We start from the raw sequence: 10,875 nt of genomic DNA, 5'->3' as shown, positions 1-10,875 counted from the left end.
AACCCAGTGAAAGACGGAAGAGCTTTGATGGAATTAGGTAAGACCTTCAGGCTAAGAAAAAGGTAACTGAATTCAGAGGCTCCCTTTACAGTGGCAATACATTCATCCACCAGTCCGCTGGTAACCTGCACTCTGATCTGACTTAACTTTGGAACATTGCAACCAAATTAAAAGATTGCTTGATAGCTACATAGAAGGTACAGACTTCTGAGATTTGATCCCATTTGTGCCTTCCCTCTCAAGCCACCTTTTCATCTTCTGTTCTCTGCTTCTGCTGACAACACGACTAAATGTCCTATCACTGTAAAGTCACCCTTTAGTACTTTGTCTTCTCTGAAAACTTGCAAATTGTTCTTTGTATTTTTTCTCAGTCGTTACTAGAGTTCATTCTCTTTTTTACCATGCTCACCTGTGTACATATTATATGTCTTGACTAATGAAGCCATTGATCCCTTTTCTGCTCCCCCAAGCCCACAGCAGAGTAGGAGGCTAATTGGTGGAAAAAGGAAGGGCCAAATGGTTGTTGTTTGCCTCTTTACCAGAGCCAGGATGTCCAGTTATGAACCACTAAGCAACTAAAATAGAGCACAGAAATTCCAAGAGATCTGACTGCATCTAAGTAAAGGCCAAAGTTTCTTGCCCAGAGGGGTGCAACTCTCCAGACCTTTATCTCTGTGATCTGCACATCTTATTTTAGGACAGTAGTTGCTGCTTCTTTACTCTCTGCATTTGGACTGCCTGAAAGAAAGAGGAGTTTGATTTATAAAGACTTCAAAATCCTCTCCTTTCCCAACATGCTTTACTAAGACTGACGGTCAAGGCTTCCCTCCCTCTTTTGTTACCAACCTCAGTAAGTCCTAGGTGGCTACTAGCTCACCTTCTGTAAAATGAGCCAGTCTTGCACCCAGCTCTACTCTCTGAGATAAGAATAACAAGCCTCCCACCATCTGCTTTTGGGCTTTTTCCCTCTCCCCTACCCACTGTGCTAGCATAGCAAGCTCTATTCTGAATGGCTTTTACTTCTGACCGGAGTAAAACAAACAGAACTTTGTTCTTATTTATAAATGCTGTCCTTGTTTTTAGTAACAACTTAAATTGTCATCCACCATACTCCACTGCAGGTATTTAAAATGCTTACATTATTTTCCTTAGATGATAGACAGCCTCTTTTTGAATCTCAAGTTGGTGACTTGATCTTTAATTTCATTTTAAATTGAGACTTTCTCTGCTTCACAGCACTGTTATGAGCAGCTCATAGCATCCTGCTCCAAATAAATCTTCAATCTTTTGTCAAGTTTTTACCACCATGTTCTTCAGAAATACAGCTTAGTTGATGAAACAGTGCACTTGCAGTCATATCACACTAGTATTATAATCCCAAATGGAAGGAGGCCTGTGCTTGGCCTGACATGTTAATGACTGGAAAAAATAAGTTGCATTGTAACGGCAAGGTGTAGCAGAAACTGGTGGAACAGCACAGGAAGAAACACAGTAAATTCATCATTGCTTGAAGTCTTTCAGTTGAGCTTGGATGTCTGTCTAAAAACTCTGCTGAAGTTTAATTGCTCACAACTGGCTTTGATAATGTTCACATATATAGCAGAAATAATTGTGTGCTGTGCAGGAGTAACTTCTGCACTGCAAAAAATTCCTGATGAGGTGAAAATTCTCAGGCCTGTTTTTTGTAGAGAAAGTGATTATAGATGAGTGTGTGGGTGTCTCCTAGGCTTCAACCATTATGGCAAAGATGCTGTAAAATATCAATAAAGGGGCTTTATAGAACTGATGGCTCACTGATGATCACTAGATCTGATCCACAAATTGCATTAAGCTAATGATACGGTGTATACTTTCTGACCTGATGTAATACTCTGAGTGTAGATGTGCCTAGGTCAGAGTGTCCGCTCAGGTCAGGTACACTGGTACAGGTCTGAATCTTCCATTGCTGGCCATGCACTATCTATCTCACTGTAAATCTGAGCATATTTTGGCCCACTGTATTCAATGCGTACAGCTATAGACTGCAGAATTCAGAAACATGTATAACCAAGGATATTTTGGGGATTAACCAAATGTCCATTTTTTGTAACAAAAATAGGCTTAAAAAAAGAATGAATTGTGTTGGGAAGAAAGAGGCATGTCTATCTCTGCCATGCATCACTCAAGCTATTTACAAATAGATATTTTGGACATGCCTATAATGCAAGATGTACAAGCATTTCTGTGAAAGAAGTGGTAAGTGGCAATAGATGCATGTAGGAAGCCTCTGCTTAAAATATAGTAATGATCTAAAGAACATTCCCTTTTTTTACCACTCAGTCAGAACTTCACCTCCACAGACCTCTTTGGAGGGAATATGCACACCTACAAGTGTAGCACAGTAGCCAGTGGATTTTATTCGGAATAAGATAAGCAAATCTTCATAATGGCTTTATTTCAGTTAGCAGCAGGGAACCGAAAAACATGGAGACATCAGGCTTCTGCATGGCTGGGAGCTACAAAAAAAAATCTATAACTGAGATTAAAATGACAAAAGAAAGGTGGTGCTACTTTCCTTGCTAATGATACCAAGACAAGTAGAATGAAGTAAGCTGAGCAAACTAAGTAGCATGGCCTGTTGCACAGTTAGCTATTTGTTTTTCTGTGGCTGCTATTGCATCCTCGTGATATCTGCTTCTCTCATAATTGAAGACTATAGGCTATTTATTTTGCAATGCACAAACATCATCTCTATCATTCTTTCCTCAATAGCTGAGTCCAAAACATGTCACTGATGTCCTGGCAGAGGGGAAATACTTTTGGCATGTGGCTAGCTCACTCATTCTGTTAGTCAGGATTTTATATTCTGACTCCTGACATTTGCTGCTTTGCCATACTTGAACAGAGCGTACTTGTTGGAACAGGTAGGAAGAGTTGCTCCTTTCCTTTATGCTCTTTGCTGATCTGTTTTTCTATTTTTCCATGGTGACAGCAAGAAGAAATTGAAGCCAGGTGTAGAAAATATGGCTAATATGCTGGGAAACAGCTGTTGCGGAAAAAATCATATACAGTGACAACATCTGGGTAGTGTACGAGGGTATGGCAGCAAAGTGGCAATGAAAAAGCTTGAAAGGGGCTTCTGTACAGTCAAGAGAAACACCCTGGAAGTCCACTGTGCGTGCTCTCGGTTTGCATTTTTCACCAAAAGCAACGCTGAGTCGGAACAGAGCTGCTTCATCTCAAAGCTCGAGTAAATGAATAAATGCACAGCTTGCAAAGCTGGCAGCTTCATGAATGGGAGGACAGCCGGAGGGTGAGGGACTGAATGAGTGCCCAGCACAACATAACAGGATGACGCTGGATCTGAAAAGAATGATCAGGAGGTGAATAAATTGTTCAATAGAGGATAAAGTACAAGCTAGGTGAGGAGTATCGATGTCTAGATACAGTCAGCATGTTGCCCTAGGGGACATTTTTTTCTTGACTGTTGAAAATAGCATCAGTGCTGACTGCAGCTGGAGCCTCACTTCTTGTAAATGATTTCAATCATAACAGAATTAGTGTGACCACAGCTTCACAGTGGGTGAGGTTATGTTTGTCATTTAAAAGGCTCCTACTGAGCACCCAGTAATCCTTCACAGCTAAGTTAAGCAGGTTCGCTGGACACCTGCAGTTGTATTAACTAGCTCTATTTGTGCGTGAGTGTTTTACAGCTGCAGCGTGTTATGTAAACTGAAAGCAAACGTCTGGTTCATTCTTAAAAATGTGAGGAAGCCTCAGCCTCGGTGCCCTTGCAGTCCCTGGGACGTTGTGGTGGTGGCTCTGCGTGTGACCGCTGTTGCCTGGCCCCTTCCTGCAGAGCCCCTGGAGACCTCAGCTGGTCATACAGGCCTTCTACTCAGGGTATTATTTTTAAACTGCCTGTTCCCCACTGACTGTAAATGTTACAATCTCTTTGGAAAATGTAACTTTGCTCTGCTCCTGAGCACTGTTCAAATCTTGCCTTAGTCCTTTACCAGACTGACTGTTCGCTTTGCCTTCCAGCCACAGCTAGGAGTGAAAAGGGCAGAGGAAAGAGGCTGGGGAAGAGGGGGAGGCACTAACGCACTGCTGCTTGTGTAGCATTTAGTGTAGCACTATGCAGAGCTTAAATCACTGCACTACTATGTGTTTCCGTTGCTGTAGGTGGAGAATACAGTGAATTCCCTATCTGACCTTGCTGGTACTTTATATACAAGAGAATGAGAGATTTCCCAGCTGATACTACCACAGAAGCCTTTGGGAGACCTGCGCCATGCCCCTTAAACGTGGCAGCACCCGGGAATGGGTGCAGGCAGGTAAGCCAATGTTTCAGAGCCAGTCGCTAGCTCTTACACAGGACAGGCCCAAGCGACGTCATGAAAGCACAAACTGTTAGGATTTCTCAGTTGCTTTGGAGCAGCGTACAGACATCTGCTAGAAAGAGGATCCTAACACCATATTGTGTGTTGGAAAACATTCTGAGAGAGTGAGAAAAGGGGGGAAGGGTGAGCATGAAAGAGCAGAATAAGGCAGATGAAAAGATATATCGTTTAAAGACAAGCCAGTTTTGCCTCCTTTTATTCTTTTACATGTGGTCTTTTATATGTCTGGCCTCTTTGTCCTGCAAGTATAGCTTTGCTTATGTTTTTCCAAGCTACCCCGTGTCTTCATTTCATATTAAGAAAAAAATGTCCAAATCTTCCAAGGAATTTAGGCACTTCACACAGGATATGGGTCATTTCTGCTAAACTTACTGTAAAACAACAAAAGGAGAGAGAAAGAAAGGAGGTTTGTTTCTGCCAGGAAGAAAACTACGTGGGCTGAATCTATATGCTTTTCATTCTGTGCCTCTCCCGGGGAAGCCCATCACCATAGATCTAGGTCTAATTTTGTTTGTTTTCTTATCAAGAAGGCTGAAGAGCCTTTTAAGCTACATTGTGCTTGTTCTACCACTAGAACAGTAGTGCCCATACTACTATTGTATGGGCACTCCTTGTATTTTGAGACAAAATGATACTACAGTACAGGTCTGGGAAAAGGGAAGGGGGAAAGGGACAATAATCCCGGCTGCCAAACTGGTTTGCAGGCAGCATTCACCCTACTAAGACATTTTTTTTTTCCAATATAACTTCTGAAAGCTTACCCTTTGCATTCAGACAATTGCTTTCCTCTGTTGTCATATCTGTTGCATAGCAAGAGATTCAGTACTTCCCCAATTTATATTGGTTCTTTACAGCAGCTACGGGAAAACACAGCCTTGAAAACTAATTCCAATTCTAGAATTAAACACAACTGCTGTCTGATAAATCTCAGCCAGGGATTGCTGACAAGAGATGGAAGGCTGCTAGGCAGATTCAAAGACAAAAAGATTCAAAGAAAAATTTTAGAGAAGCAGCACAGTAAAGGGTCATATGATACTGCCTGTCTGTTATTTATTTTTCCCTTTTTCACACTCTCCAATGCACTGTGAGCGATCCTTAGTCGTGTTTGAGCAGGAACCCTACTTATTCCAAAGAAGTGTCAATGATATAAACATTAGATTTTTTTAGAGTATGTTATATTATGCAAATTATTCAGGAGGGAACACCACATAAGAGGTACTCAGTTTCCTAAAAGTGGTATTAGCTTTAAAAGGAACGTGAATTGCCGTACAGAGAGAGACCTTTTAACTTTCAAACTCTGCAGATGACTTAATTTACCGCCTACAGGCACTGTAAAAAACACAGATCTGTGCTGAGAGCATACCTTTCTGCAAGAGATTCTGTGCCTCCTTTGAAGTAATTTGGTTCAGTTCCTTCTCTAAGCCTATTTTTCATGGATTTCAGTAAATGCTGGGGGGGGGGGGGGGGTGCGCAAATCACATTTTGTTGTAATTCAGGTGGCATTTTGCCAAGTTAGGTGTCTCAGTCATTCACATTTACAGCTCTATAGGCCACTGATCTTGCATTTTGTGAGCAAATAGGAATCTGGTGGAGCTTTCATTAGTTTCCTGTAAGAAATGCTACTGAACAGTCTAACGTATTTCAACTATCTTTAAATGCAGTTTAGCCATCAAAAACTGAAGCTGCAAATCTATAGGATTATTCTCTGGATCCTATTATTGGGAGCTAAGTCACAAATTATTTTAAAAGATCCTGGCAAAAGTAGAACAAGCCCATGTGCTTTAGATTAGCAGCAATTTACAACTAGAAACACTTTTTAAAAAAAGATCTAAAGATCTCTGCACCTTTGCTTTTTTGTGCATGTTGATTTAAAGAGAACACACACATCCCTTCCCCTAATGCATCATAATGCTACTGTGTTCATGTTCTTTTAGAGTATGTGAATGGCATTTCTGGACAGTTTTATTTTTCCTCACTGACGTTCATGTGGTTTGGTTATGTCAGACAGCAACCTTTTCTTGCTTAGAGCCTTGGCTTGCCTGATTTCTATTAAAAGCTACAGAGTTAGTGCAATTAGTTCAGGTAAGGGTTTGACTCACTCTCTCAAACTATATGCTACTATAGTCTTAACATACAGTTCCTGCTCTCATGTATCTAGAGAGGAGCTAGAGGCTGTAGCAGACTCATCCAAGTACATTTTCTACTCATTTACATCTCAGTTTTAAGCTGTTTGGGGCCTCTATCTGTTTGACTAGCACTAAAACAATAGGCTAGCTTGGTAGGGCAAGGCGCTGGACCACATTAAGATCTGATCTGTTGTCTGCAGTTATGTACTGACTTAGCAGTTAAAATTTTTTAGCCTGATCAGGTATCAGAGCCCATAAAACTGAAAACAATCAGATACTTTTTTAAAAACGTTCACAATAAAGTTTATTATGTTAATATCATTAAAAATATTATAAAATAAAATATTCTGCTTGGCAGAAAAATGATGCCAGGGCTTTAAAACCCCAGGTTTGTGCAAACAGTTTTTGTAAACATAAGTAGTCAAGTGTTCAAGTTCCATCCCAAAATACAGTAAGTTGCTACAAAAATAAGTTTGCTCATTGTCAAACATGGTTAAAAACCCAGGAAGCTGGATTTCTGTACACATCTCACTCACACACCCCTCTACAGTTAATGCTGTATTTATATCTGAAATGGGAAGGATTTCAGATAATCCTTTAAAACTGGATTGAGGGGGATCTGATTTAAATTTTCCCTTCCAAAAGTTTTCACGATGCTCTTCCGGCAGAGTTCCTGCAAGGGCTGCACACGGACTTTTCGCAGGGGGGTAACCAGTACCTTCCTGGGGGAGCTTATGTAATGTTCCAGCAGCTTAAAAAGACAGTCAAAACTCTCTTTGCTGCCATCCAGGCTGAAACGCCCAGTCTGAAAGTTTATTCGGATGCTGGTGGGCCCAGTCGCAGTCTTAACACTGATGGCAAAGAAGCAGTTCTTCTGCATGCTGTCCCTGATGAGGAAGGTGCCCTCAGGCTCTGACTTCAGCTTCTCATGGGCAGCATTGACAGTCAGCGGTCCCCAGTAGAAGCCACAGGCATCCAGCAGGGTGCTCGCCCGTGTGATGCTACTGAAATCCGCCTGCGAGCGGAAGGTTCGGAAGTGCGTGTTGCTCTGCGCCTGCACAGTGCCGGGCCGGCCGGGGCCGTGGTAGATCCGAGCCTGTGAACGATCCCGTGCTGGAGGGTCAAGTAGACATCTCGGGTCTGCTGCAACTGCATTATCTGCTGACACCTTGCTGTGCGCTACCATCCTATAGACTAGGCCAGCGGATGCGGTCTTCCATAGCGTCAGTGGCTACGGTGGGGCAGCTTTCCAGTGGCTAATCTGAAATGCCAAAGAGACACGATGTTAGATCCCCCGAGAAAAGCCACTGCAATCTCTGAATGACCAAGTCTTCCATTCACATGCATCCTGCCCATTATAAAATGATGAAATATTCATTTGCCAATTTACACTGGGCAAACAACTGCTCACTTTCTAACAAGATTAACAGTCTCTTACTATTGCAAAGTCCAAAGCTCCAAAAATATTCAGCAGGGATGATTAACAGCTGCAAGGCTAATGTGGTTTGCCTGCTATGAGCCATAGAAATGTATCAGCATCTAGACTGAGTCAAACAGCAGGAAGCCCTTATTGAGAAGTTATCTTGTACTCCAACAGATTCTCAAGTTTTTAGAAAACAAAGCAATGAGGTTTTAAGACCGAGTTGCTCCCTCTTTCCCTTCCCCTACTCCACACAGAGACATCTGAACTCAGAAAACAGCATTGTTCGGTACATTGTGTGAAAAGGAGAAAGTGGGCAAAGAAAATGTAAACCTGCAGCTGGGTGCAAGCCTCCGGATAACTGGGGAAGAGAAGGCAACATGAATAGGTGCCATTGTGCCATTAGGTGTAACTTGGAAGGGCAGCCTGTAACATTGCCAATGTACACAGCAATCCTAAAACTACTTTCCTCTCTCCTCTAAGTCTGACACTCAGCCATAAAAGGCTATTTCCCATTCCCCCAACTTTCCCTGGGGATAGTAATGCTACAACCTCACTAGCTTACACAAATCAACCTCTATGAACCCTTAAAGCATTACTCCTCTGTCTCTCTCTTTTGGTATTACATGCACTTTAAGTGGCCCAATCTAAATTGCTTCCTATTGATATATCTTTCAGCATGAGGGACTAAATTCATCCCTTGTGTTACTTCAAAGGAATTAGCAGTGCTGCACCAGGAATGAGTTTGGCCTGAAATGTCTACCTCTGACAATGTGGTTCGATACATCTCCGCTGGCTGCCTTGACCTTACTGGCAAGCATAGATTTTAGGATTTATCCCTATAGTCAGATATAGATCTGCAGCAGCAGCTTGTTGAGAAACCTTGAAGTATTCTCAGAAATGAATCCCTCAGCCATCTTACGGTTCAGGGTAACATGCTAATGTAGATTTCAAAGAAACTACATAACTGGATTCCTGTCTGCGCTAAATTAACAAGTTGACATTTGGTTTCGTTTAAGGTCATATTACCTCCTGAAGCAGCAAACAGGGTTGTATAATCCTTATGCTGGCAAATCACTTAATAGGCTGAAAGTAGCACTGGGCTTTCTTTACCCAGCAGATGGAAACTGATGTCAATTTTTCCAATTACTGGGCGAGGATTATGGTACAGCATTGAAAGTTTAAAATTGAATTTCAGGGCATGCCGGTGAGAAAAAGCCTCTAAGCCCGAGATCTAAAATTCGCAAGCGCCTTAGCACAAGCCGTCCATCACCAAAGAGACGGTTTGCTGTGCCTCTCGCAAGGGCACCCGGCAAGCGCCGCCCCGCCGGTCTTCGGGGCCGGCACAAGGGCGCCCCGTCCGCGGGCAGCGCCGCCGCCGCTGCGCTCCGCGCCGCCGCGCTCCGCGCCGCCGGCTGCCGCCGCCGCTCCTCGGGGGTGAGCGGTGCCGTGTACAGCCACTACTGCGTGTTCGCTTTATTATTTTTTTCAGCTCTCTTATACCAGGCGCGAAGGGCTCCGTCTTGAACACGAATACAAAGCCGAAAAGGGAGGAGGAAAAAAAAAAAACAACAACCAAAAAACTCAAAAGCCACCGTGCTCTTGCACAACAGGCAGGGCAAGGCTCGCCGTGCCTCCGGAGTGTGGCCTCTTCTAGCGGCGGCGCCGGAGGGGGTCGGTGCACGTTGCGGTTTGCCAGGACCCCGTTAGAAAGAGAGCACCCCTTACCTTCGCCCTCAGCGCCGCGGGTAGGGCCGTCCGCGGGGCGCGCTGCATACACGCGGGCGGGCCAGCGCGGCGCGGCTACTCCTGGCCGCGGCTAGTGCTGGCCGCGGCGGGCGGCTGAGCATCCTCCGCGCGGGGGCCCTGCCTGGCGCCGGGGCTGCGCGGGGCTGCGCCGCGGCCGGGCGGCACCTCCAGCGCTCTGCGGGCGCTCATCGCCTCTGCTTTCTATTTAACGAGTCGGCAGCGCTTTTCTGCCCGCGGGCTCCTCCCCCTGCCTTCTCCGAAAACACGTGGCCGCCGCTTCACTTTCGCTTTCCGAATGAATCAGGGGCTTCTCCGCTCCGCGCCGCGCCGCGCCGCGCCGCGCCGCGCCGAGCCGAGCCGAGCCGAGCCGAGCGGCGCCGGGGCTGCCCGCGGCGTGCGCTCGCAGCCGGGGTCGCCGCGCCGCGCCCGCGGGCCGGGCCGGGCCGGGCCGGGCCGGACCCCGGCTGCCTCTGTCCCGCTCAGGCTGTTTTGGAGCCCGCGCGGCGCCCCGGTGAGGCTGGCCCGGCGGGAGGCGCTGGCCGCGGCGGGGCCAGGCGAGGGGCAGCGGGCAGGTGGGGGACAGGGCTCCGAGCTCGGGCGGCTCCAAGCGCGGGGAGGCCTGGCGAGCAAGGGAAAGCGAGCAGCCCGCCGCCCTGGGGCGGCTCGGCGTGGAGGTGGCCGCTCTCCTCGGAGCTAGCTGGTCAGCATGGACAGGGCAAGTGAGAGGACTGGGTGTGTAACTGTGAAATGTCCAGGAAGGGGAGCAAGGTTAGAGTCACAATGATGTAAAAGAGAGTAAAAAGTACAGAGAAATCTATGGTCATGCCATGGGGAGGACTGTGTAGACTCTAAGATGGTTTTCAAGTTCTCAAAACAGAATTTCCATGGGGTTTTCTGCGAAGCAGTCAGATTAAAAAGTAACTGTTCAAACCCCCAGCTGCTTTGTTGCAATCTTGAAAGCACTGGCTAGGCTAGCAGGCAGGGCAGGAGGCCGGCGATCCAGTGCCGCTTGCCCAGGGCAGACTGGCACATCTCTAGTCCCAAACCAGCGTGGTGTCTGCTTCCTTAAGTAGGCTCCAGGAAAGTGTGTTTTCGTCTCAAGAGGCTGCTTCTTGTGATAACCAACGCCTGTTTAAAAGGCCAAGAAATCTTTGTACTGATTATACCTTATCACGTGGAAAGCCAAGGGCGCTAATAT

At 45.6% G+C, this 10,875-nt stretch overlaps 1 protein-coding gene across 2 annotated transcripts; it reads right to left on the bottom strand.

Annotated features, from left to right (window-relative positions):
- Positions 1–6,783: 6,783 nt before the first annotated feature.
- On the bottom strand, positions 6,784–9,816 carry SOCS1 (suppressor of cytokine signaling 1). 2 transcript variants are annotated; one of them, XM_068908901.1, is made up of 2 exons: positions 9,657–9,816; positions 6,784–7,769 (listed from the first exon to the last, which is right to left on the bottom strand). In XM_068908901.1, the coding sequence occupies exon 2, from the start codon at positions 7,692–7,694 to the stop codon at positions 7,071–7,073; it is 624 nt and encodes a 207-aa protein (XP_068765002.1). In that variant the 5' UTR covers positions 7,695–7,769; positions 9,657–9,816; the 3' UTR covers positions 6,784–7,070. The 2 variants fall into 2 exon arrangements, with proteins under 2 accessions (XP_068765002.1, XP_068765003.1); XM_068908902.1 differs by lacking the exon at positions 9,657–9,816 and adding an exon at positions 8,958–9,238.
- Between the last annotated feature and the right edge of the window lie 1,059 nt (positions 9,817–10,875).

The sequence above is a fragment of the Struthio camelus genome, chromosome 15 (assembly GCF_040807025.1).
Source record: "Struthio camelus isolate bStrCam1 chromosome 15, bStrCam1.hap1, whole genome shotgun sequence".
In the NCBI taxonomy this organism is placed as follows: domain Eukaryota; kingdom Metazoa; phylum Chordata; class Aves; order Struthioniformes; family Struthionidae; genus Struthio; species Struthio camelus.
Note: the sequence above shows the minus strand (reverse complement) of the source record. Positions and strands in the feature narration are given on the sequence as shown.

What these genes read in the sequence shown, in the direction of transcription:
- SOCS1 (XM_068908901.1), bottom strand. Translation starts at nt 7,694, where the DNA reads ATGGTAGCGCACAGCAAGGTGTCAGCAGATAATGCAGTTGCAGCAGAC.